The sequence below is a fragment of the Punica granatum genome, chromosome 1 (assembly GCF_007655135.1).
Source record: "Punica granatum isolate Tunisia-2019 chromosome 1, ASM765513v2, whole genome shotgun sequence".
Classification (NCBI taxonomy): Eukaryota; Viridiplantae; Streptophyta; class Magnoliopsida; order Myrtales; family Lythraceae; genus Punica; species Punica granatum.
In genome coordinates, this window is record NC_045127.1 from 54,687,818 (window position 1) to 54,714,007 (window position 26,190).

The following is a 26,190-nucleotide window of genomic DNA, read 5'->3' on the forward strand; positions in this document are numbered from 1 at the left end:
ACTTTGAAATTTTTAAATTTTACCAAAAAAGTATAAGTTTGCCCCTAGATAAAAATCTTGACTCCATCCCTACTTCTCAAGAGCCTCATGCCATCCCATCACGATTCGATCGAAGCATACAGTATACAGTTTCCAAATCCACTTCAAGGATAAGTTTGCGAGTTCCAATATCCCAGGCCATTTCCAATCCCGACTTAACTGCCATAACTCGGCAACAACTACATTACCCAATGTTATGGATGAAACCGCCCCGCCATCTTTAGTCTTCGTCCCTTAATAAGTAGGGGTGTGCATGGATATTGGGTATATCAATAATCAGCTAGAATCTACCCACTAGGGTAGGGTTCGGGTAACTTCAATTGAAAATATGGTACAGTCTGAGTAGTAATTCAAGGAACATCTATTTTGATTTATGTTCCTACATATAGGGTACTCACGGAACCGATCCCTAGGACCTTTATATTTTTTTCGGAAAAAATTATTTTATATTCACATAATCCTTTATGTGCGATGTCAGTAACTCCAGAATCCGATGAGTGCTTACTTATTTTGTCTACTGAGAAGAGCTACATAATCCTTTTTTTTATTTGCTTTGTCTACTACATAATTCTAAGGAGAACTACATAATTATTTACTTCTATGGATGGATGGATGGATTTATTTCATTTATTGTGTTTGAATAGAAAAAATGAAAGAAAAATTTACAAATTCCAACAAATTACTCGAAACCAATAGTATAATTCAAATTATGCGTAGGTTATGCTTTCAAGTCCCAATAGAGTAGGATTCGGTTCCAAAATATTGAAACATATCCCTTATATGGTAGGACCTGGTACCTGAAAAAAGAGTTATCCGGAGTCGCACACCTCCGTTAATAAGCCACCCACCCTAGCGCAATTCAGGTCGCCCTTTGCAGCTCCATCCGTATTCAGCCAATGTTTAAGCTTTACCGATGTTTTTTTTTAAACTATTATATTTCTCCAATTCCAAATACTTCGACAATTTAAGCTTTAAGTAAGATGTCACCCGAAAAAAAAAAAAGTAAGATGTCTATCTCGAAATGGTAGTGTGTTAATTCCTTCATAAACTATAGAAAGTTGGATTATTACAAGTTGCAGCGTGAATCATCATTTTATGTATTTTAAAAATCTAGAGAAGTAATTCATAATTTTGTCATAATATTTGGATAGTTTTAGACGTTAAAAATTAGTGCGAGTTACGATCAATTTCACCTCATAATAACGTTTGAAGTCTTGGTAAATGTTCTTCCAACATTTTCATCAATGCTGCTTATAATTATTTTTCTTTATCATCCATATGAAATATGGTGGAACGTGATTAAAGTGAATTGTCCTTTAATCAATAAATAGAATAATTTTTATGGAGCAAGTGGGAGCAAAATTGTATTTAATTTCCATATTTTGCAATTATTCCATAAATGGTCAACCCATTAAAATAAACAAAGATCTTCCACTTCGATCTCCCACGACCCAATTAAACTCGGGATTTTTCGTCTTCTTGCATTGTTTTATATGTATTGGCAACAAGACATGTTCTTACTTTCAAAGTGCGAAAAGACCTTCGATTTAAAGTCAGTGCAATATTTGGAAGGACAATGATTGACATATTTCCGATGGACTCACTACGCTTCTAATAGTGAAAACGTCCATCTTCTCTTGTTCTTTATGCTAAAAGAGAGTTTCAAAGAGCTCTTCCAAGCATTCCACGTGTCAAAGAATAATGGAAGCAATTATTATTTTTTAAATAATAAAAGAAATGCTGTAAGAAAAATTCACCTTCTTCTCGATAAAAACAGATTAAACAGAGAAAAAAATGTATTAAAAGCAGAAATTAATGGGTAGAAATCGGTCAATAGAGCAAACTTCGTAGAACTATATTGGAGCTGCTGGAATATATATTGGAACTATATTATATCGATATATAATGAAGACATGAAATTCATTTAGGTAGATGGGCTGCTGGAATTTAAATTGTAGCTGTAGGCCTCCCCCAGGGTTGGCAGGCTCTCGTTAAATAGTTGTCTTATACCCAAAAAGTCAATGCGGCCTAACCTCTCAATTACTATCTCCATCATGTAAATCTAGCGATAGAAATTATTAAGCGACACCGAACGCCTATTCGATCAATATATGTAGAATTATAAGGGCCTTCTCAAATGCGCTTATTACCCTAATAACTTGGCCCTTTGGGCCTCCTATTATTGAAGTTTCCTCCTCTGGTGAGCCTCAATTTGTGTGGTGGGCTTCAATAGTGGGCTCTTATGAGATTCGTTAGTATCTATCCACATCATAGAGAGGTCTCTCTCGAGTCTCGTGCATGCATAGTGCACGTCACAAGCATGAAATGGAAGGATTCGATGAAAACATGTCGTAGGGTGCCCTTTGTTTTCCGAAATATAATCTTACTTCGCTCCACACCATTATTCTCTCAATTTAATAACATAATCATTACTTTTTTTTCATACTTAATAATAAATTATCACTCATATTTTTTCATAGCATATTATTACAATCAAATTTTTAATAATATATTCTTATACTCCACTCAATTCTTTCCTCAATTCAACAATATAATCATTACCTTTTTATCATTTATTCTATTTAATAATAAATTATCACTCATATTTTTTTTTACTATTATTATAACTATTTTGTCTTATATGGGTGGAGCAAGATGGAGTAGAATACTAACTCTAAAACTAAATGAATCGGGTTGGTTTAAGTGATTCGACATTTTTTTCCCTTAAGTAAGTTCTTGGATCCAAATCTTGCGAATTAAAAAAATTCACGATGGAAGAGGTTTACACTTTAGTCTAGAAGTCAGGATTTTAGGGTTTAATATACACTCATGATACATAAATACAAAAAGATTCTGGATCCCTATACGCAGTGGGCTGACACGACTCAACTGAATTAATATGAGCCCTTTAAACTTATGAATACAAAGGGTACACACTGAAAAAAAAAATTCCACTATATTTTTATGGCACTTACTCTTTTTTTTTTTTTTGTGGCTGTAGAAATTTGCATGCATCATTGATGATGAAACCGGTAGGGCTGATGAAGAGAAAATAAACAGAACCTTATTGCATTTGCATACATATATATATATATATATATTCTAGGATGCGACATATATATCATTCATGGGTTGAAGTTCCTGGTCTTCGGGAAGATATTTCTGACAGGCTATCTCTCTGCAAATCAAATCAAATTAAAATTCATAATTCTCTTATTAACAATATATATGTATATTGATACATCATCGGTGGATCATCTGGCGGTGCAGCGATTTTCCGATCCGACCCCGGCCGCCTCAGCTTCTTACTTACCCTCCACGCTTAAGCTTTCGCTTTCGCCCTCCATTCTTGACTGGACTTTTGGCGTCCCATGGTGTACCTATGTATCCCCCTGTATCTGTCTATCTATAAAATCCCATCTCATTAATCCCCTTCCTCGTTTATTCCCATGCAAATACATTAATATACAATTAATCATTTCATCCGTATCAGCGATCGATATCGAGATTCATTCTCTCATTTCTCTCCCAGGTAGGCAGACCGCAGATAGAAAGAACTATAGCTAGCCAGAGATGGAGGCCGCGACAGGCATGGCGGCACCCACAGCCCCAATAAAAGTGGCGGCAATCTGCGGGTCTCTCCTCAAGGGCTCCTATAATCGTCGACTCATTCGCTTGGGTAACCAAATACATATACTCTTATATCCGGTCCCTTAGTCGATCAGACATATATCATTGTCTTTCGGCTAGCTATAGCTAGGTCTAGGTCCTTTACTATTGGATTAACGCATAAGTTATGGATTCTGTACTTGTTGATCAGTGGTTCCCGAGAGTTAACAAAGGAGCAGCCTCGTTACGAGATCATAGATTTTTTTTATTACAAATGAGACTCGTAAGTCTAATACAATGAAATAAAAATCATAACAATTAATGGGACCATGGATAGTCTTATCACGAAAATAGAATATGTAACTTCTTGATTGACATGGAAAAGTATGCGTCACTGCGCAACACCCCTTTCTCTCGTGGGATGATAGAGTTTATCATGGCAAACTATGAGGAGCTTTATATTAAATGCTAAATTAATTCTTTATGTATGTTTCTTCGTTGATATGTGCATATGCAGCAATTGAGATGTCGAAGGAGACGATCAATGGGATGGAGATAGAGTTGGTGGAGGTGGCAGATCTCCCGTTGATGAACGTCGACCTTGAAGTCGACGGCGCATTAGCCCTGGAGGTCGAGGAGTTCCGTCAAAAGATCCTCCAAGCCGACGCGGTCCTCTTTGCTTCTCCTGAGTACAACTACTCCGTCACACGTACGTATATTAAGACCGTTACATCAGTCAATAACTATTCGGTCCTTTGGATTTTTTCTTTTCTTTTTCTTTATGAATAGTAACGTACTCTGATGTATTCCCATGCACTGGTCTCTTGTTTAATGCGTTGCTTTGTGTTATATGTATGTACATCAGCTGTCCTTAAGAACGCACTAGACTGGGCATCGAGGCCACCAAACGTGTGGGCAGGGAAGGCTGCAGCTATTGTGAGCACGGGCGGAGGCCCAGGGGGAGGAGCGAGAGCTCAGTACCATCTCCGCCAGATCGGGGTGTTCCTGGACCTTCACTTTGTCAACAAGCCCGAGGTCATGCTATCTGTGCATAATCCCCCGGGAAAGTTTGACGACGATGGGAACCTGGTCGACCCGAAGAGCAAGGAGAAGCTGAGGAAGCTCCTCATCTCACTGCATAACTTCGCGCTTCGGCTCAGAGGCCCTTGCTAGCTAATTAAATAGGCATGTTGATAATGCACGTGATCATGCAAGGCATGCATTTTTTTATATACAAGTATAAGCTAAGGAGAATATTTTACTTACCTGCGTACATTGTTTGGTGTGATATGCATAATTTTTTCGCATGAGGAATTGCATTCAAATTACTAGTTGATAAGTTATTGTATTCACTTGATCATTCAATTTATGACAGTGAAAATTTTCGAATAATGGGGGTCTCAGTTTGCCGTTGGATGGATTGAAAGTGTATTATTGGAATTGTTTTCGCCCTTATAAGTTATACCCTCCATTTATGAACGTTATGGGTAGTTTTTGCACCCTTTCCCTCCTTTGTGTGACTGCTCACTTGGGGCCCAATTTTATGGGCTTTAAGTAGATCAATTTCATGGGCTGCCCGTGCGGCAAATTATGGTCCCCTAGTCCATGGGCCCATATCAAATAGTAGGCAGTTATGCGCTTGATTATGTATTGTGTTATTATGAAAAGAAAAAGAAAACAACAAAAGAACAAATTAGGACAAACCTCAAACAGACAAATACAATTGCAAATGACGCATTTCCTTTCACAACCACGAGAAACGCAAGCTTTGAGCAGAGCACGAGCAGAGGGAGGCACTGCAGAGGCGAATGCGGAGTCGGAGGAGCAGAGCTAGAGATCGATCAGGGATTCGGGAGTCGGATGAAATGACAGTGAACTCAGTGATGAAGTGAAATGAAGTCTGATGGGAAGGAGTCAACGATTCACCCTTTGTTTTTTACCGTTGATGTTATTTCGGGTCGGTTGCTAAACCGAGAGCCTTAACAGGGGCTCGACCCGCCCTGAATTTCGTACTGGATTTTTGGATTTTGGGTTTGGTCGAATCAGATAGGTTCTTGGATTTTCAAATTTTTTTGCTTACGCCCCTAATCTACACTTAACGAGTGTTTACGCATGGTCAATGCTTGCTGTCCTTACGTAGAATTCGTTATGGTCCCTTTTTTTCTTTTTTGGGTTGAAGTTATGGTCGATGACAAGATCAACGTTATCTTGAAAAAGCATCCACTACTGCAGCATCAATTCTGTGGACAAATTTGTTGAGAAAGGAGAAAGCGATTTTTGTTTTTGTTTTTAATTGAAACTAATGAGGTTTTTATTATTATTATTTAAAAGGAAAAATTACACATATAATAACAGTAGTAATAGTAGTTAAAGGTAGAGAAGTCGTGGGCCTCATCGAGGAGGATGCTGCCTGCCGGCGAGCCCTCAATAGCCACTAACCAAAATTTAAATACTCTGAGAAATACTATAATTAATTTTAACAATTTAATTTTTTTTTTAAATAGTAAGTAAAAGATAGAGATGCATGTTAGTCATGAGGGGATGGTTATCACCAACGATAAATAAGGACACAACGCCCACAATGAGGTCATCTGCAGCCACTGAGGGCCCTCCGGCAGCCAGCACCCTTCAGCAGCGAGCCACAACTTCATCGTCTTTGTCGAGCTATTTACTTATGTATTTATTTACATATTGATTGATTGATTTGTTATTATTATTGTTTGATCTTTTTAAATGTTGAAATGATTTTAAAGTTAGTGGAATATTTCATAGAATATCCTAATAGTGTTAGACAATATATTATAATGGGAGAAAGTGTCGTTCTTTCATAAAAATGAGGTTAAGTGTCATTTGAGATAAGTTCAAATAAGAGAAATGTAATTTACCTTTAATTTTAAGTTTAATAATTTAATACTGTTATCTCTCAAACATTTTTAACATATTCAAAAATCAGCAATTGTTTTTCTTCAATTATATATGAGCAATTTTATATGACTAACGACGCTTATAACCAAATATAAATGGGATCATGGGATAAAGATGACAAAGAAAGAGAGCGGCAATAGGAAGAAAAATGAGAAGAAAGCGGAAGGTGAAAAGAGCAGTGGGTAGATTTTTTTTCCCTTTAATTTTATTCTTCTAGCCTTTATTTAATATTCTTAATTAATTTCATAATATTTTTGGCTAAAATTAATTTTGGAAACACCAGAGGATATCGCACTTATGCGCGTATGATTTAAAATTAGTACATAAGAACTCATCACCCGTTAAGTTTTGAAAAAAGATATAATCAGTGAAAGTATGCAACAATTTATTTCATTTTCTCCTAATTTCAATGAAATCCATAACCCTACCTCAAGATAAAAAGATTAATAACATCTATAAAAATTAATGAGAAAATTAATAATATTACAAAAAATAAGAAGCTTGCACATGATGAAACGGGGGTGGTGGATAGTTACACGATGGAACATTACGATCTTATTCTCGATTTAACGGTAATAATAAAATATATTGCAGTATGAGTAAACTCGAAAACGAAAAGCGAGACAAACCTCCTCCTTCTACAATAGTAGAGAAAGTGAGACGGAATCTTCCTTTTACTTTACATCACAAATTATAACTATTTCCATTATTCCCTTTTACTGTGTTCTCAATTTCTATATAATTTTCGGCTAAAAATGTGCTATTGTGCAACTTCTACGTCATTCTACCATTATGTCTGATCCATATATAGGGTATAAGATTGATAAATACCGATAGAAGTTACATTAGAAATATAAGATAATGAAAAATATAAAGGACTATGACATCTTTAATTGGAGCATAATCTAATTTAATGTCTAATTTTATCGTGACTTTGATCCAATCGATGCATGAGATTATTAGTCTCGATCGATAAAATGAGGAGGCCTCGTATTAAAAAAAAAAAAAGGTCCATGGGTTGTCGAGCGGCTTCTTTTCATGTGTGTGTATATATATATATATATATATATATATATATTAGATATAACGTGCTAATATTCTCCGAAAAATAGGTATGCACATGCCAATAGATATGTGGTGCATAATCAATCACATCATTTCAATTTTATTTCTAAATAAAGGTTGGATTTTATTGCATCCACCCCCGTGGAAATCACAAACTCCTCAAATGGCTCGCAGAAACACTCCAAGATGTTGGTAGATCCGATCAAATTCGACGGAGATCCAGCCAAGTCTACATTTGATTGTTTGATCGTTGGCCCCTCTCCTTCTTGCCAAACAATTTTTTTTTAATCTTACAAATACGGATAATGATATCTAAAAATTCAATAAACTCAACTAGTCCAAATAATGAACCGTTTCAACTAATCCAAATTAGTACAGTTTACTTCAGGCAAATACCGGACATCCTCAAACTTTTGTCTCTTTGCACTTCTTTATCGAAGGTCTCTAATTCTCCACCACTACCTTAAATTGTCACGATATTTGCCGATTTCAGAGACAGTGACAACGACATACACTCGGTGGGGGGGGGGGGGGAGAGAGAGAGAGAGAGAGAGAGAGAGAGAGAGAGGGAGAGAATTAAGTGATGGAGGCAGCAACGGCAGCAAAGCCGATTTATCCAAGTGGCTGCGCTATGCGGTTCTCCCCGGAAATGCTCCTACAACCGCGGGCTCCTCTGCTCCTGTCGGACTGCTGCCATCTTTGATGATGCTTGGCTATATAATGTTTCTAGGCCCGCTGAATGTAAACTGACTGTGTGTATTTGGGTAATCTTGATTCGTGATTCTTATGGTGCGCAGACATTGATACATATCTTTTCGATGGAATTCAGCTTTGCTCTTTAAGCAGTTCATCGAACTAAAGAAAAGGACCCAAAACTCCAAAATTTGTGACCCATCATGGCCAATACAACAAGGTTTGAGTCACACAAACACAAGGACAATACTAATAATAGATAGCAACTGTCGACAAGGACTTCCTTTTAAGACAAACTCAGGCTGGAAGCACTTGAATCTGTTAACCGGAATTTTAGTTATGCCCTTGTTCACTTGATTACAACAGGATATAGGTCTGTATTCAGTCATTCTAGAGGGGCTAGGTACCTTAGGGACCAGTGTAATGCAAGTACTGTTTACATCTCTCATCAATCTAGCAGAGTTTAAAAAAATTCACCATTTTGATACCGCCCTTAACTGATTTAGGGATAGATTTTTGGGTATTTTCAGTTATTTCTGCTCTGTACATGGTAAATAGTACCGATTTTTTTATGTAAATTCATTTTGTTATCGATGAAGTTTCACTCTTTACCCAAAAAAAAAAAATTTGTACTCACAATATTCCAGGTAGCTCTTAAAAATAGAACACTGTAACCATAAGAGCCAGGTGCTTTGTCCCCATCCATGCTCCAAAGGCTTCTTTACAACGCGTTTGGTTTGAGAGTAATATTTTAAAATGAAATTTTAATTTTGAAAATGACAAAATGGAGTGATGGTATTGTGAATTTATTATAATAAAATTATATTATAATAAAGTGATATAAATATTTATGTATGGACCCATCTGTTTGACTTTTAATGAGTTATTTTGTGTGATTGTGAATATAATTAAGTTAAGTTATAATTTTAAAATTATACTTACAAACCAAATCAGCAGTTAATCTCTTGCTCAGTGACTCTGCCAATCTGTACGTCTTTGTGCTCCTCAGTTAATCTGAAGCTGAGTATGTCCTACAAACTAAGATATAGAAGCGCCATCGACAGAAGAATCCACAGAGCCGAGAAGCCTCTCATAGAATCCCACAGCTTCCCTTATGATATCCCCTGGATCCTCCAGCTTTTGACCTTCCTCAGAGTAGATGATTAGACCCTCCAATCCCTGGGTTTAGATGATTAGACCTAAGGGTCGTACTCATCGATCCTAATTCGGACACGAAGTAGATTCCGAGATAACTTTTCTAAAACAATGAGAAAGTTGTATAGACAATGGAAATATTACATGATAACTTTATAAGTCGATATATCTGGTCAATTCCTTTTGATTTCAGTAATATCAATAAAAAAATTATTGTTAATAAAAATATTTTTTATGTATTCTTTAATACAGTACCGCATAATATGAATAAATATTCGGTAAATATTATTTACTCACTTCGTTATTTAATACTCAATCAAAATAATTGAAAGTAAAAAATTAATTTTACAACAGCCTGAACATCGATTTTTTTTTTTTCCCTTGACCGTCTTCTTTTTGTCTCTTTGCTGCCAGAGAGACACAGAGACGACAATAAATAGAGAGAGGGGTGGCCGGAGGGGGAGACGGAGGGAGCAATGGCAGGAAAGCCCGTAATCAAAGTGGCTGCGCTGTGCGGGTCCCTCCGCAAGGGCTCCTACAACCGCGGGCTCATCCGCTCCGGTAGGATTTGCTACCGGACTGTCTTGAATCTTTGATGCTTGCCTGACTTTCTATCTTATTTAGGCAATCTTGATTCTGAGTGATTCTTTCTTGTTCTGGGGGGGCGCAGCTATTGACATATCGGAGGAGTCGATCGATGGGATGCAGATTGAGTACGTGGAGGCTTCCCACCTGCCGATGATCAACACCGACCTCGAGGTCGACGGCAAGTTCCCATCGGCAGTCGAGGAGTTCCGCCAGAATATCCTCCAGGCTGATAGCGTCATCTTTGCCTCCCCAGAGTACAACTACTCCGTCTCCCGTACGTAGTCCTCTCTTTTGCTCCTTCTCATTCGAATATCATTCTTGGTTGGGCATGGTGGTCGTGTTTTGTTGCGGCCCTGTTTTGTTATGTTCTTCAAATTATGCGGTGATTTGAATTATAAGCGCGATGATAATGGTCATTCGATGCCAACGTTAATGTCTGATCCCCCATTTTTTTTTAAAAAAAATAAAATAAAATTCGGGCATATATTACACTAGCGGTTTTGAAGAATGCAATTGACTGGGCTTCAAGGCCGCCATGTGGGCCGGGAAGGCCGCTGCCATCGTGAGCGCAGGGGGAGGTTTCGGAGGCGGTGTTGCTCAGTACCATCTCCGCCAGATCGGAGTGTTCTTAGACCTCCACTTCATCGACAAGCCCGAGTTCAGGGTGCACGCCTTTCAGCCACCCGCAAAGTTCGATCAAGAGGGCAACCTGATCGATCCTCAGGCCAAGGAGAGGCTGAAAGAGGTCCTCCTCGCGCTTCACGGCTTCACTCTTCTGCTCACGGGCCGGGCATAAATGCAATTCAATTGCACTCTTCAATTATTTGAAATTCAGGGTCCGTCCGATCTGGAATTGTTCCGTCAATTTATGATGAATTTCTTAAAAGGGAAATGGTTGTCAACTGAATCAAGTGTTGCTGTTCTTCATTCTCTCTTCTTCTTTATGTATGTTTGTTGTTCCTTTGCTTGTCAATCTTAATGAATCAAATGCTGTCCTCTTCATGGGATTGGATTGAATTGAATAGGATGTGTCTCGTTGGGTCTTGAAGAGGCAGGTAATTCTATTTGCAAAAAATTGGAGGCGTCCATCAATATCATAATACATCTCAATTCCTTCAGATTTTCTCATTTTTCTTCTGATTTCAAGTTCGATCGTGCATCATGCATATGTATTTGCTGACTAACAAGTGTTTATATTTTGCGTCTATGGAATTCACGACCGCACAATAATATACTACACACTACCGATGACAAGAATATATGCCATTGTATATGACATACGTCATATGCACAATATACACAACGTACGTCATTGTACATGGGGCAATCGAATTTAATCCAAACTCTATCTGTAACTACAACGTGCATCATTGTATGTTTGAATACATTTATGTCATTGTATCTTGCAAAAGAAACTGACTTGCAGCGGAATGAAGGCAGACCAAGGCCGTTTCTTGCTTCCACGTTGGCGGGTCGTCGCAAATTTTCTCAATCAGGAAGAGTGGCCGTGGCTTGAGAGTGGAGGGAACATTTGGGTTCCGGTCATTGAGCCTTGCCTCAGGGTCTCGACCCTCAGCCTCAAGAGGTGGAAGATGCCTTCCAACCATGTCTTTGTGTTGAACACGAGGTGGAACAAGATCGACCATGACCCGGAGAACGGGGTTAGCGGAGGATGATGTGGTCCAGGTCTGGTCTTACCGAGTTGAAGGGAGACTTTGTTTCGCAATCGTCAAGACCATCATCAAAATGTCCATGCGGAGCACTGTGCCGTGTTCTCCTTCTAGCATTGTGACTCACGTATGACGGCTGCATATTGTTCTAACTGGTTTGATAAATTCAGAATTTTCTTTTCACGGCTTAACTGTTTTTTTATTATTCCACAACATCGGCTAATTAGGGTTTTTTTTTTGTTTTTTTCCTTTTATGATTGATCAATCATTCAATTGATTTCATTATGAATCTCTTGTAATGCGAATCACGGAAGTTAATTGGGGTGTCTAATTGTCGAGAATTTATTTGGGTTTATGGATTGATTTTGACTCCATGAATTGTAGAGAGCGAGAGGTGAGAGAGGGGAGAGAGGGATCCGGGTGGAGAGAGAGAAAAGACAGATGTGTGAGAGAGAGGAGAGAGCAGTGTTATCAAAATCAGAGCAGATGATGAATTGAAAGGATATGGGTTCATGGAATTATGGGCCAATCGGGAGATCAATTGGTCAGATTGTACGTTTAACTAAAATAAAATAAGTATAATATAGAAGTACGATGATTTTAAAGAAATATATGGATAGTTTAAGAAAATGTCTAGATTTAGTATTTCTTACTAAAAAAGAAATATTGAATTTTAATAAGTACTTCAAAGTAGAGTTAAAAGAACAAGAAGGTAGTGGTGATTTTGTTGGCATCCTATGCTAGTGTGGGAAGCAATGGATCATAGGTTCAAATCCCAATATAACCTAGCAATTTTTACATTAATAGAACTAAATAGGTAACGGGTAAAATCCATTAGACCAGCCGATTCAATAAAATTTTGCTAAAAATCGGCTAATTTAATGGGTCCGACGGTTCAACTCTGCAACTTTGGCCTTGAGGCAGATCGAATCGGACATGGTGCCGGTTCATAGTCAAACCAGTCGAACTGGCTGATCTGGTCCAATTCTGATAACAATGGGAGAGAGAGTGAAATTTTTTTTAAATTGGAGTTTATTTTATTTATTGTACAAAAACGTTACCTTTCAAAAAAAATTGTACCAAATATGTAATTAACCCTTTATTTTAAGTAAATATTTTGAAAATGAATTTTTTATTATATTATTTACGCCACGTTGGATGGACAACATACATGTCATTTGCCACGTAGCAATCATTGATGATGTCAAATGGTGGATGATGGAATGCACTTAATTGCAATATATTAAATTTACGTTTGCACTAAAACATTACAAATAAATATTTTATACTAAAATGTTACCTTTGTAAAACATTTCATACCAAAAATATGTAATTTACCCTCGTAAAGCATCTAGAAATTTTACATTTCTCTTCTTTCAGTCACATATTGCCTTTCAAGTTGTTGTCTTTCTAATTCTTATTTTCTTTTCAACGAGATCACGATATAATATTATATATATATATATATGTATATTGCATCAAATTGATTTATGATCTCAAGTCTCAACCCCCTGCCTTGCACTCTCTAAGATCTCAAGGTTAATGAAATTGCAGAGGCAGATGATTAAACCCTCCAATCCCTGGGTTTAGAGCTCAACTATCCAGTTAGCTTAAGGGTTGTACTCGTCGATACTAATTCGGACACGAAGTAGATTCCAATATCACGTTTCTAAAACAATGAAAAAGTCTTCTATGTAATGGAAATATTACGTAATAATGTCATAAGTCGGTATGATTGCTCAATTCCTCTTATTTTTAGAAATATCACTAAAAATATTATTATTAATAAAAATATATTTTTTATATATTAAATAATACAGTATCACGTAATATAAATAAATATTCAGTGAATATTATTTAATTGACTTACTATTTACCACCCAATTAAAATGTCTTAAAGTGATTTCACAACAGCCTCACGAGTTTTACTTATGAATGTATAACACCATCGATATTTTTTATTTTTCACGTGACCCTCTTCTTTTTGTCTCTTAGCTCCCAGAGAAACACAGAGACGACAGTAAACCGAGAGAGAGAGAGAGGGGGGGGGGGGGGGGGGGGGGGGGCGCCGGAGACGGAGACGGAGACGGATTGAGCAATGGCAGGAAAGCCCATAATCAAAGTGGCTGCGCTATGCGGGTCCCTCCGCAAAGGCTCCTACAACCGCGGGCTCCTCCGCTCCGGTAGGATTTGCTACCGGAGTGTCTTGAATCTTTGATGCCTGCCTGACTTTCTATCTTCTTGAGGCAATCTTGATTCTGAGTGATTCTTTCTTGTTCTCGAGGGGTGCAGCTATTGAGATATCGAAGGAGTCGATCGATGGGATGCAGATTGAGTACGTGGAGGTTTCCCACCTGCCGATGATCAACACCGACCTCGAGGTCGACGGCAAGTACCCATCGGCAGTCGAGGAGTTCCGGCAGAAGATTCTCCGGGCCGACAGCGTCTTCTTTGCCTCCCCTGAGTACAACTACTCCGTCTCCCGTAATCCCCACTCACTTCCCCTCCCTCTTGAACAAATCTTTACTCCTCTTGTCACTCTTCAACTTCAATTCCCGTTAGATGGCTTTTTTATAACGGGATTATGCGTGCAGCGTGCGAAATGGTGTCTTCTATATTATTATTGCTTCAGAATGTCTCAGCTCATCAGGTCTAATCTTGTTGATGACGAGAGGTGGACTGTCACTGACTGAACTAGGAACCTTTTGCCACGGCTCTAGCACAGATTAGTTACTTGCGCACCCGAACCTATGTGTTCGGGACACCGGGATTGGAAGTACCTAGAGTTTGGTTGCTTTTCATGTGAATAAGTTTCCACTTATTGCCATTCTGATCGGTTGTTACTCATCTACGCTAATTGAATATTTAATGATCGAAATATGTTCAGCTGGATATTCGGTATGTGCCCGGGTGAAGATTTTGGGGAACTTGTACCTGTTTTGCAATGTTGTTGATGATAATGGTAATTTGTGCTGTGTTTGTGACTGATCCTGGGTTATATTATTCGTTCAAATGGTACGCACTAGCGGTTTTGAAGAATGCGATAGACTGGGCTTCAAGGCCGCCGAACGTGTGGGCTGGGAAGGCTGCTGCTGTGGTGAGCGCAGGGGGAGATCTCGGAGGCGGGAGAGCTCAGTACCATCTCCGACAAAGCGGTGTTTACTTAGATCTCCACTTCATCAACAAGCCCGAGCTCATGGTGCGTGCCTTTCAGCCACCTGCAAAGTTCGATCAAGAGGGCAACCTGATCGATCCTCAGGTCAAGGAGAACCTGAAAAAGGTTCTCCTCGCGCTTCACGACTTCTCTCTTCGACTCGTGGGCCGCGCATAAATGCAGTATTGCTGTGATTATTGGAAATTCTGGGGTCGTCTGCTCCTGATTTTAGATTGTTTGGTCAACTTACGGGTTTCTTTCTTCGTTCACTTCCTCGTGTATATAACTCATTATTCACTGCGATGAATTTCTCAAATAAATAAAAGAAATATGGTAGTGAGCCACTGAATTTGTTCATACTCATTGTCTCCTGTTCTTCTTTTATTTATATCCTACGTTTGCTTGTCAATCTACTCATTTTGATTTAATAATGGGATGTCTTGTTGGGCCTTGAAGAGGCAACTAATTAATTCTCAAGCGGGGTCGGCACCTTCTGGGCCTTCTCTTGACCTCTTTTTTTTTTTTTTTTGCAGGTCCTCATTCGGGCTCAATTCAAAGAAGTCCAAGAACAAGGGAAAAAAAATTGCACATTAACTATTATTTTTTTTGATAAATCACATTAACTATTAACTATTAATTATTAATTATTAATTATTATTCATAAACGATGAAAATTGGTCTGTGTCAACTCTCATCATGACACGTGGCCCGTTTTTATTTTTTCTTTTTTTAAAAAAAACATTTTTTTTCCTTTTTTATATACCTTCTTATTATAACGAGGGGTGCATGTGTTTCGCCTGATTACCCTCCATGATCCTCCTGTGCGCTTGTTATTCTCGCGGAACATATAAGTCTAGTAGATATATAACATGAAAAGGAGGGCGGGAAAAGAAAGCATAGAAAAGTTTTTTTTTTTTTTTTGTTGTTGAAGAATAGAAAAGAATATTTAAGAAAAGGAAAACCAGTGAAAAGTTGGAACCGATGAAAGGAAGGAAAGGGGAGCTTTGATGCAACTGTAATATTAATGGAGGTGTCATTCAATTTTCATAAATATAGCAAACATATAAGATGGATTGATTTTCGATTTGGTGGCTTTAAATGGGAAAACATAATGAAAGATCTCTTCTAACCATAATTGGTAAAAGACAGAGATCATCCCCAGAGATAAAGATCCTCCCATAGCCCTCCTCCAAGGATGAACCATCATTTCAGCCTTTTTTTCCTCTTTTTTTTTTCTCATAATATACAAAAGAAAGAAATAGATTGAAGGAAAGGAAAATGTGAATTTTGGGAATAAAAACTGGGGAATTAAAGGGAAGGGATGATTCCATAAGGTTTCAAGAATTATGGAAAAAATTTTAACTGAAGGGAAGCTAAAATGGGTGGTGCCACCATAATAGACTGAACTGGAAAGACGTGGTCGGACAGTACAGATGATGAACCGATCTAGCTACTTTGATCTTACACCGTAATCCCATCTCGAGATTCTTGTTGGTTTAGACCGGGAGCTTAAACGAATCATTGTTACGCTCCAGCGAACTTATGGGTATGTAAAGTTGTAAACCAGGGACTGACGTTGCCTAGGCGTTAAATAACGTATAAGTCGGCACATTTAGGAGCACGTTTGCTGCAAGAAAAAAATCATCTATTACATAGAGGATTTTTTTTGATAGGTCAGAGAAATTTAATGTTGGGTATAAAACAAGTAGTTACTGTCTACATAATAGGCCCGTGACTGTATCAATTTGTACTTTCACCGCATTTTAATTTCTCGAGATAATGCCACAATCGAAGTAGGGATGAATTATTATCCATTTACTTACATGTTTTATTCATATAAAAAAAAAGAACGGATTATTTTCTTTTTTTTTCTCCCTTTTATACGGCAACGATCGAGCGAGCTTTTAATCTGTCATCATCTTCTCTGTAAAATTGAGAACAGAACAGAAGAGAGAGAGAGAGAGAGAGGATGATAGCAAACAGGCAATGGAGGGTTTGTATTGGCTGATGGGCCTTTCTCCGCCGTCCTACGGTCTGACCACCGCGGCAAGGCAATGAATGCGTCACTGAAAAGGCTATACGGCCAAAAGGCAGAAGGCTAAGAAGCCCATCGGATCGACAAGTGCCCGGCGGTTCTTTCTTTTCTTTGCCCATCTGATCTCATTACATTACATCCATTTACATTTACATTACATCCATTCCATCCGCCTTTACTTCTCCTCCCTTTTCTTGCAAACAATAAGTGGTTCCTTTACCATACAATAGCAATATTAGTATAGTATTTTCTTTTGGAAAACCGACGTGCAATGGATCGTATCATATAGGATCCATAGATCGAATGAGACAGCAAAAGCTTCGCATAATCTCTCTCCAAATGGAAGAATGATGATAATGAGGCCTCGAAAAGATCATATACATATATACGAACATGATTATAAAAAAAAGGGATCGAGGGGAGGAGCATGAAGGATTGGAACGCATTACAAAAGTCAACTCACATTATTTTATTTAGTTATTAAATTACCACTATTACTACTACGTGGGGATCAATCACATTAATAAGAAGATCATGAAGTGAGTTCCCCTTCCATCCTCCCCTACGACTTGGAGATGTACCTAAGCTATTGGAACCCCTCCTACCTTATAAATTCAAAGTATATATTTTCCGACTTTTACCGTACCAAAACCTGTTCAAATCTACTTGAAAATTCATCACCCCTCCATAATTCTGTCCAATATTCAATCAGGAAGAACAAAGAAACTCGTCACTTGGCAATAAGTTTCGACTCGGTTTTAGGATAAGTTATTCATTGACTTCGTCCTGACCGAATTACACTTATTTATAATAAGGTCGCCTTTTTATTTTTTTATAAATTGAATAAGTGATTGAACACTTGTCACTATTTCAAAGAGGCCAATAGCATTATTATTATTATTATTATTTATTTATTTCTGTTTTGTTGGGGCCTATAACGTTAGCAGGCAGCACGACGAGTCCTCGGCCCTCAACTATTATTTGTTAATGACGGCCATTAATTAACTATCATAGGAGTATAAAAATATATAATATAATATAATACTTATTGTAATTCAACGCGAGAGAGTATTTTTATTCTTAATGTCTACAATTTTTATTTGATGTAATAATAATAAAATTAAGTGCGTGCCAGTCCCATTTCCTAGGATGCATTTAGCGCAGCAGCAGTAGATGTTTGCCATTTGAACCCTAAACAGCTTATATATGCTTTTAAGATATGTATGATCTATTCGGGGAGAAATCGATAGCAGAATGCAATTATCCTTTTGGACATTGTAATCGTCGCAAGCCACAACTTCTTTTCGGTTCCGACAGTATTACTAAAGCAAGGCTTTACAAGATTAACAGCTCGTAAAAGACGGGGAAATTTTTTTTTTTCCATGAAATACAGGGTCCAAACAAATAATATATCGAGGACGAATGGAAGTATTATCCTGGCTCGCGGAAGGTCGGAACAACCCGCATACTATACTATTGAATTAATGGAAGCATAATAGAAATCAAACTGTAGGCTGTAGCCTGCAGGAGAAATTGAGGCGTCGTTAGAAAAAGTGATTTATATAGTGAAAGATTAGAACTTTCTAATTATTACTAATTAATCAGCAGCTTAATAAAAATAATTTTTTTAAAAAAAAATGGAAGAAAATAGAGAAACAGAAAAGATTTTGGGAAGGATAATGGAGCTGGGGCGATTAGTACGAGCAAAGATTCCAAAAATGGCTAAAGACAGAATCGTTTCTCCTCCTCCTTCTTCTTCATCTTCTTCTTCCTCCTCTCACTCTCTCTCTCTCTCTCTCTCCCTCCTCCCCCCCCGGTCTCTTTCTTTCTAACATCAAAATGTTTGGGCTGTTAGCTGTTTCTCAGGAGGAGCCAATCTCGCAATCATAACAACTTCTCCTGTCCCTGTCCCTGTCCGATGTCCATGTCCATGTCCTTCCTCTGATTCTCTCTCTGTTACTTGTCCGAACCCAACGAGAGAGCAGTGCTTTGGCTTCCATTTATCAGTGACAGACAGCAAAACAGAAGAGAAATAAGCCCAGTGCTCCTCATTGGGCTCTGAGTAGAAGAGGACCTTCTTGCTTTTCCATTTTCTACCTCAAGAACTCCGAACCCATCTCAGGAATCTGTTTCTTCCTCCGTTTTCAGCATTGGTTCTTCTGTTCTTCCTCCGCTCCTCTGTTAGTGCCATACACATTTGATCAGTGAAGAAAATAGAGAAGAAGGAATGTAACAGATTCAGAGAGATGAGCAGAGAAAACAGAGGAGGAGGAGGCAATGCAAGGAGAAGGCCCAACAGCATCTTCACCGCAATGTCCGTGGTCCACGTGGACGATGACGACGACGACGAAGAGGAGGAGGGTGGAGAGGTCGATGGCGGGGCAGACCCCGGTGAGGTCTATTTCGCCGAGAAGATCCTATCCAATGGAGACTTCTACACGGGGCAATGGGCCGATGACCTTCCCCATGGCCGCGGGAAGTACCTCTGGACTGACGGTTGTATGTACGTGGGTGAGTGGCGGAAGGGGAAGACGATGGGGCGAGGCAAGTTCTGCTGGCCCAGCGGTGCCACCTACGAGGGCGAGTTCAAGAACGGGTACATGGATGGTAAGGGGACCTACACGGGTCCCGCCGGGGACACTTACCGGGGCACCTGGGTGATGAACTTGAAGCATGGCCAGGGGATGAAGCGCTATGGGAATGGGGATCACTACGAGGGCGAGTGGAGGAAGGGGCTGCAGGATGGGCACGGGAAGTACCAGTGGAAGAATGGGAATCAATACGTCGGGCAGTGGAGAAACGGGGTTATCAACGGAAACGGGACGATGTTCTGGAACAATGGGAACCGGTATGATGGGGAATGGGAGGATGGGTTGCCTGGAGGGAACGGAACATTCCGGTGGGCAGATGGGAGTTTCTTTGTCGGTGTGTGGAGTAGGGATGCGGAGGAGCAGAACGGGACTTATTACCCGTCAAGCTCTATTCCGGGGAGTCTCGAGTTCGACCCCCAGAAGCTGTTCTCCTTTGATTTAAAGGAGTTCAAGACTTCCACCGCCGAGAAACTGTCGGTGTTGCCACTGCAAAAAATGCAGCAGCAGCAGAATACGGTTTTGAGGGTCCTGAAAGGGGCTGATAAGCCGAAGAAGGTCGCGGGCGATGGGAGGGTCTATAATTACAGTTGGAGCTCCGATGGGACCAGTGATAACGGGCACAGCGATGAAGGTTTCGGGTTTGGGGGACGTCTTAAGCTTGATGATTTCAGCCCAAGACCGACGCTTACACCGAGGAGGAGACAGCAACAGCTAAGGATTCAACCCGTTAAGAGACAGGGGGAGTCCATCTCTAAGGGGCATAAGAACTATGATCTGATGCTAAATCTGCAGCTTGGAATCAGGTAACCAGACCTACTCATGCTTGTAACTATCTTCTTCCTTTCATGCGTCGATGTTACGGGTGAATAAGTTAAATGTTTACCAATGGTATCCCTTTCCCTCTTAACCGACAGTTCCATTTGGAATCTGCAATAGATTGTATGTACCTAATACACCGAAAACATGACTCCGGGAGAACAGATAGTCGATGAATGAATTTCGAATATACCTGGTTCTAAAATGTTATGGAATTTGAAGGATTCTTTCCTCTATGGATCACTTTGCAGGCATTCAGTTGCAAGGCCTGGTCCAGCAACATCTCTTGATCTGAAGGCTTCAGCTTTTGACCCGAAAGAGAAGGTGTGGACGAAATTTCCTCCTGAAGGGTCGAAGCAAACTCCTCCTCACCAGTCGTGCGAGTTCAAGTGGAAGGACTATTGCCCTCTTGTCTTCAGGTCACCTCCCTTGAACAACGAATTAGAACCTATTGTTGATTCGCCGTTGGCTACTTTCTGCTAATTGAAAAGTCGCTATCTATCTGCAGGACACTCAGGAAATTGTTCAAAGTGGATGCAGCAGATTACATGATCTCTCTCTGTGGGAACGATGCTCTTCGAGAGCTCTCATCTCCAGGAAAGAGTGGAAGTTTCTTCTACCTGACCCACGATGATCGTTACATGATAAAGACCATCAAGAAAGCAGAAACTAAAGTGAGTGTATGATTCAGTCAATTTTCAGTACACGGTTCCTAGAAACATGAGAAGTAAACCCAAACTCATAAACGGAATCAATGTTGTGCAGATGCTTTTAAAGATGCTACCTGCCTACTATACCCATGTACGAGCCTTCGAGAACACCCTTGTAACCAAGTTTTTCGGCCTTCACTGTGTGAAGCTGACAGGAGCTAACCAGAAGAAGGTAGGTGGAGAACCCTACTAGATTGAAATCATGAAACTCGTGAATTCCTCAGACCTTTATAACTTAACTGATATGAGATGCGAATACTACATTTCCAGGTTCGGTTCGTTATAATGGGGAATTTGTTCTGTTCAGAGTACATAGCCCACAGGCGATTTGACCTGAAAGGTTCTTCGCATGGTCGGATGACTGATATACCCGAGACAGAGATCGACACAACCACAACTCTCAAGGATCTTGACCTCAACTTCTTGTTCAGGCTGCAGAAGGTCTGGTTTCAAGAATTCTGCAGGTTAACTGACTTTCCTTTCCCGGTCATCATCCTGGGCTCATCGCTTCATTCCCATTATCGTAGTGTCACCACATTTGAGTGCTGACAGTGCTTGATTCTGCAGGCAGGTAGACAGGGATTGCGAGTTCCTCGAGCAGGAAAGGATAATGGATTACAGTCTCCTAGTCGGTCTTCACTTTCGAGCAATAACTGAAAAGGATGGTTCTCTTCTGGCTGAGCCTTGTTCTGCGGGAACTCAAATTCCTAGAGGTTCACTACTATGTTCGATTTTACCTCATTTCTATTGATCTTGATATAACAGATGATATAATTCTTGCTGAGGTTTCAAGTGAATGTTTCTTCAGGGAATCGATCAGACACCAATCCCGACATGTTGGGATCTCACCTTTCTACTGTGTCAATAGATCAGAACATTTTGGACCCTTCAAGGTAAAGTTGGCAAAGTACTCGAGTCCCAAATCCAGCAATGGATTTTTTTTTTTTTGAGCATGAAATATGAATCATGCTTATTTGGATACAGGTCTAACATGCTTTTTGTGATTAACAGCAGATGGGCTTCGATAAAATTGGGTAGTAACATGCCTGCTCGGGCAGAACTAATTCTAAGGAGGATGGATTTTGATTCCCAGCTGATCGGAGAACCGTCTGGAGAGTTATATGATGTCATCCTCTTTTTTGGTATAATAGACATCTTGCAGGACTACGACATCACCAAGAAGCTCGAGCATGCATACAAATCAATCCAACATGATCCAACTTCTATCTCAGCAGTCGATCCAAAGCAGTACTCGAGACGTTTCCGGGATTTCATATTCAGAGCCTTCATTGAAGACACCTGAGAATCGCTTTCTCCTGAATCGTTGTCACATTTTGCTTGCTGGGCATCCGTGTATAGTCATCCACAGCAGATTTGCCCAACTGTAGGTCGTCGAGGCAATTCCTCAAGCTGTTGGTGAAGAGATCTGGGTAACATGATCTTGAGATCGGACTCCGTGACAACAGATACTTATTGTCAGGGTAAATAGGTGAAGACTTTGACAGGGTAGCTTGTTTCGAATTGTAAATGCACTGACTTGCAGGGGCTAACCCGATTTTTGAATTGTTTTCTTCTTTGAAACTGAAATCGTCGCAGAACAATGTACAGGAAATTGGTCGAGGTCGAGTCTTTCATATGGTCAGTGATTGCTATGATAAAAGAAACAGCAGAGATTTACAAACTCAGGGTTAAGTGGTAGAACGTTCGAACTTGAGGGAATTATATGTATCCCATTGTACTTAAGTCTCCGAAGAAGGGCCTATTTTTACATGTATCTAGGAGAGACTAGTAGTAGAAGTAAATACTGACATCTTCGGGCAAGTTGTTCGATGCTTTATTCTAACCCAGATGTTGCTGTGGTTTTGGCTTGTACTAGGTTCATCCTGCTTGTTCTGCTTCTTCTCTAATCTCACTCCTCACCTGCAATTTCAGCAGCTTTTTCCGGTTAGCACCCGAGAGAAAAGGGCATGCTAGAAAAAAAAAAAAACAGTTAGTTCGGGCAGAATTGCTTGGATAGGAAATCTCATCTCAGCTGAAAAATATGGAAAGATCTCGACTTGACCAGAAAAGAAACTAACATTACAAGTAGTTAAAAAAAACCAACAAAGACCACCAAATTTGCCATTATGCCTATGAAAGTCGATATCGAATGAAGACATATGGAAAAACATTGGCTTCTGTGTGAACGCCTCTAGATAAGAATTGGCACAATACATCAGTTGGGCCCATCAAGTTTGCATCTTAAGGCAGCCAATTTGGTCCGTGAAACTCACATCTTGAGACCACTTCGATCGGTGAACTACTGTCAAAGATGGAACACTTTAAGCAAAATTTAAACGCAGGTTAGAGCAAGAGCAAACAATTATTATAGATGCAAGCATTGCAATCGCAACTTGCATTTGACAACGCGAAAAAATATATTAAAACTCAAAAGGTTGATGCTTTCGCTTTATCTTCTTCTTCTAAAGAAAAAAAATCGACAAGGGTGTCGCAACTCGAGTCGCTTTCTTGCCGATGAATCCGCTTTTCTTACTGTTGCTCTGTCTTCCCAAACATCAACAATAGATGATTATTATCAATTCGAGTATGAAAACAAATCAATGAAATATCCATCTGTTCATTCTGCAATTTGCAACCGTGTAAACGTGTAATTAAAGATCAATCCTTTTAAGTGAAATTTGGTACCTCCGAGCAACCTCTGGGAACCCGAGGCTGCTGCGAAAGCATTGGACGGGTTGACTATCGGGGGAGGAGGAGAGGAGTCACGATCTCTCATGCTGGTGGTCCCTTCCTCGAGCCGGAGTTTTGAGATAGAAGCGATGGAGCCTGAGCTGTTTTTGGCGCCGGTCCCGTGATCGTAGAGGTAGCCCTTGAAGACGTGCCCGCTAATGCTGACAGTCGCCTGGTAAGCGAGTTCAGCAGCATTGTCGCTGATTGCAGTCACTCTGATGCACCGGAAGACCGCCGGAGCTCGGACTTGACTCGGCAAGGATTGCTTGAAGCTAGCGTCTGCACAAAGCGTTTCAATTATCAATTCAATAGCATAGAGAGAGAGAGAGAGAAAGAGAGAGAGAGAGAGAGGACCTTGACGGAAAGGGCTGGATTCAAAGCTTCTAGGGGTGGCAGAATTGGAGGCGGAAGAGGCATTCTCGACCCTCTGTTTCTTGGCAGCGGCTCCGGAGGACGACCCAGAAGAGCCTCCGCCGGCGAAGCTGATGCCGACCATGGCCACCTGGCGCTCCCGCCTCCGGGAGGCGGGGACCCACGTGCTCTTGACGTGGGTGGCGCAGTCGTAGCCTCTGCTCTTGCAGCAAGTCCGACACCTCCGATAACTACACTCCTTCTTGGCCCTGTTGCCGCAGTCCCGGCAGGCCCTCATATTGGAGCCACCACTGTTAACGTTCCCGTTTCCACTGCCGCCATCATCGAGCCTCTCGATCTCGATCCCCATCGGGATATTGTCCTTCTTCGCAGCAGCGAGGCTCGATGATGCCGCCTGCGGATCGGTGCTGGCTATGTCGACACAAGGGGTGGCAGCGAGGAGGGGGAAGATGCTGACACCGACCCCGAGGGCAGCGGCAGCGGAGGAGGGGATGATGGGCTGGTGGTGGTGGTGCTGCTGCTGGGGGGAGATGAAGACGACGTCACGAAGGCCCAGCATGTTGAGATGGTCGGAGGCAGAGGTGGGGATGGTGGCCGAGGCGGTGGTGGGGGCGTAGTTGAAGAGGTGGTGGGTGGCGGCCATGCACGGAGCAGTGGGGGTGGGGGAGGCCGTTAGTGGCAGAGCAGTGGAAGGAGGAGCAGTGGGTGGCAGGGCAGGTTGAAAACTGCTGCTGCTGCTGATGCTGATGCTGCAACTCTCTTGATGGAAATGGAATTGTGGGTAATAATTGCATCAAGTGCTTGTTTAATTATGAGACTAACAGAGATGAGAGAGAGCAGAGAGAGACGATGGAAGAAGACGGAGGAGGAGGAGGAGGAGAAAGAGGGAATAGGGAGCTAAAATGGGAGCTGATCTAACAAGGTAACAGCTACTCCATCCACCATTAATAATAACAGACAGAAGCAAAGCAAGCAGCCAAAACTGCAGCTGAAGGTTTACTTCCCTTTTTTGGGTAATTTGATTTTAAGGCACTGGACTTTGACTCTGCTTCCACTTTGCTCCCTGAAGTTTTTCTTTTTCCTAGTATGCCATCACGAAGTTCGGGGTTTTTATCCCACTTCACACCGCAACGACCAATGACTTGGTATGAAGAGATTAACAAACAATCAGACGACTATGCATTCGGTTCATGCTTCTCTCTAACTTGAGAGTGTTCGGCGGAGGAATAGACTTGAGGATTTATGTACAATGTAAAATTTTTTTCTTTTCTTTTTTGAGTAATAATAGTGGATAGCACTGATGGTAACATTGTCGTCTTTCGCTACACAATGTTCGAGCTCTCGTGTTTAACCGCGAACATATCATACAAACCGAACAACACTCTCGTGTTCAACTGTGAACATATCAAACGAACGGAACAAGTACTGACCCTGTCAGCGTAGCACCACCATGGACTTAGTATAATTCACAGATACCTGATATGATCCCAGGCTCAAGTCAAAGAACCCACCTAGCATATGTGGGGATTCAAACTCAAGACTTTGGGGTCTCTAAACTACATGGGAGTGATGGTCTAATGGTTTCAAGCTCACTCTCATATGGTTTAGAGACCCCTAATGGTCAATGGGAATTGCTATGGTAGTATGACACTGGAGATTGAGCGTTTTTTGTTCTTTTGCATCGCGCGAAATTGTTGAATTAAAGCGCAAAAAAGTTATTACGCTTTAGTTGACCGATTTCGCAAAAGATAAATTCTTTTGGTACGAAACTATTAAATTGCATAATATTATTTATCTTGTACAAACATATGAAGATAATTTTTTAGTGCTAAATGAAAGATTTATTGCGCAAAAAGTTTTCACACTTTGAGTCGATAGTTTGACATGAAAAAATTCAAAGAGTTAATATGTGAAAAGTTTTAGTTAATTCAAATTTTCGCCCTTTAATTCAATAATTTTGTACTTTAAAAGAATCGCCGTTATGCGAAATCATTGAATTAAAGTGATTTTTTTTGCACTTTAATTTATTATTTTTGCT

General features: G+C 40.2%; 4 protein-coding genes and 1 pseudogene across 13 annotated transcripts; 4 read left to right on the forward strand and 1 right to left on the reverse strand.

Moving 5' to 3' along the window:
- The first annotated feature begins 3,476 nt into the window (after positions 1-3,476).
- LOC116197947 (NADPH:quinone oxidoreductase-like) lies at positions 3,477-4,913 on the forward strand. The gene is made up of 3 exons (XM_031528233.1): positions 3,477-3,718; positions 4,166-4,357; positions 4,514-4,913. Exons 1-3 carry the CDS (start codon positions 3,613-3,615, stop codon positions 4,819-4,821), a joined length of 606 nt encoding a protein of 201 aa, XP_031384093.1. The 5' UTR covers positions 3,477-3,612; the 3' UTR covers positions 4,822-4,913.
- A 4,973-nt stretch (positions 4,914-9,886) lies between these two features.
- On the forward strand, positions 9,887-11,192 carry LOC116187954 (annotated as a pseudogene).
- Positions 11,193-13,766: 2,574 nt separating this feature from the next.
- LOC116187944 (NADPH:quinone oxidoreductase-like) lies at positions 13,767-15,255 on the forward strand. Its single transcript, XM_031517000.1, has 3 exons — positions 13,767-13,927; positions 14,037-14,228; positions 14,771-15,255. The coding sequence occupies exons 1-3, from the start codon at positions 13,843-13,845 to the stop codon at positions 15,073-15,075; spliced, it is 582 nt and encodes a 193-aa protein (XP_031372860.1). The 5' UTR covers positions 13,767-13,842; the 3' UTR covers positions 15,076-15,255.
- A 3,496-nt stretch (positions 15,256-18,751) lies between these two features.
- On the forward strand, positions 18,752-23,037 carry LOC116210232 (phosphatidylinositol 4-phosphate 5-kinase 6-like). Of its 3 annotated transcripts, none has more exons than XM_031544087.1 (8): positions 18,752-20,327; positions 20,592-20,759; positions 20,849-21,014; positions 21,106-21,222; positions 21,321-21,514; positions 21,618-21,763; positions 21,859-21,943; positions 22,062-23,037. In XM_031544087.1, exons 1-8 carry the CDS (start codon positions 19,180-19,182, stop codon positions 22,351-22,353), a joined length of 2,316 nt encoding a protein of 771 aa, XP_031399947.1. In that variant the 5' UTR covers positions 18,752-19,179; the 3' UTR covers positions 22,354-23,037. The 3 variants fall into 3 exon arrangements, 2 of the variants coding, with proteins under 2 accessions (XP_031399947.1, XP_031399954.1); XM_031544094.1 differs by having other exon boundaries at positions 22,065-23,037; XR_004157433.1 differs by lacking the exon at positions 22,062-23,037 and having other exon boundaries at positions 21,321-21,491.
- LOC116210251 (protein LATERAL ROOT PRIMORDIUM 1) lies at positions 22,663-25,079 on the reverse strand. Of its 8 annotated transcripts, none has more exons than XR_004157462.1 (4): positions 24,135-25,078; positions 23,736-24,059; positions 23,265-23,369; positions 22,678-22,970 (listed from the first exon to the last, which is right to left on the reverse strand). XR_004157462.1 is itself a non-coding variant. In XM_031544121.1 (4 exons), the coding sequence occupies exons 1-3, from the start codon at positions 24,793-24,795 to the stop codon at positions 23,279-23,281; spliced, it is 1,056 nt and encodes a 351-aa protein (XP_031399981.1). In that variant the 5' UTR covers positions 24,796-25,079; the 3' UTR covers positions 22,678-22,970; positions 23,265-23,278. The 8 variants fall into 8 exon arrangements, 6 of the variants coding, with proteins under 6 accessions (XP_031400000.1, XP_031399981.1, XP_031399967.1 ...); XM_031544121.1 differs by having other exon boundaries at positions 23,265-23,349; positions 24,135-25,079; XM_031544107.1 differs by having other exon boundaries at positions 23,265-23,352; positions 24,135-25,079.
- Positions 25,080-26,190: the final 1,111 nt, after the last annotated feature.

Bases quoted from the DNA above. Each gene is read 5' to 3' on its own strand.
- LOC116197947 (XM_031528233.1), top strand. From the start codon at position 3,613: ATGGAGGCCGCGACAGGCATGGCGGCACCCACAGCCCCAATAAAAGTG. The intron at 3,719-4,165 runs GTAACCAAATAC...GTGCATATGCAG, and splicing joins TCGTCGACTCATTCGCTTGG to CAATTGAGATGTCGAAGGAG. The intron at 4,358-4,513 runs GTACGTATATTA...TATGTACATCAG, and splicing joins GTACAACTACTCCGTCACAC to CTGTCCTTAAGAACGCACTA.
- LOC116187944 (XM_031517000.1), top strand. From the start codon at position 13,843: ATGGCAGGAAAGCCCATAATCAAAGTGGCTGCGCTATGCGGGTCCCTC. The intron at 13,928-14,036 runs GTAGGATTTGCT...CGAGGGGTGCAG, and splicing joins CCGCGGGCTCCTCCGCTCCG to CTATTGAGATATCGAAGGAG. The intron at 14,229-14,770 runs GTAATCCCCACT...GGTACGCACTAG, and splicing joins GTACAACTACTCCGTCTCCC to CGGTTTTGAAGAATGCGATA.
- LOC116210232 (XM_031544087.1), top strand. From the start codon at position 19,180: ATGAGCAGAGAAAACAGAGGAGGAGGAGGCAATGCAAGGAGAAGGCCC. The intron at 20,760-20,848 runs GTCACCTCCCTT...ATCTATCTGCAG, and splicing joins TATTGCCCTCTTGTCTTCAG to GACACTCAGGAAATTGTTCA. The intron at 21,223-21,320 runs GTAGGTGGAGAA...CTACATTTCCAG, and splicing joins CAGGAGCTAACCAGAAGAAG to GTTCGGTTCGTTATAATGGG.
- LOC116210251 (XM_031544107.1), bottom strand. From the start codon at position 24,795: ATGGCCGCCACCCACCACCTCTTCAACTACGCCCCCACCACCGCCTCG. The intron at 24,060-24,134 runs GTCCTCTCTCTC...CGCTTTGTGCAG, and splicing joins ATCCAGCCCTTTCCGTCAAG to ACGCTAGCTTCAAGCAATCC. The intron at 23,353-23,735 runs GTACCAAATTTC...CATCTTTGACAG, and splicing joins TTCCCAGAGGTTGCTCGGAG to TAGTTCACCGATCGAAGTGG.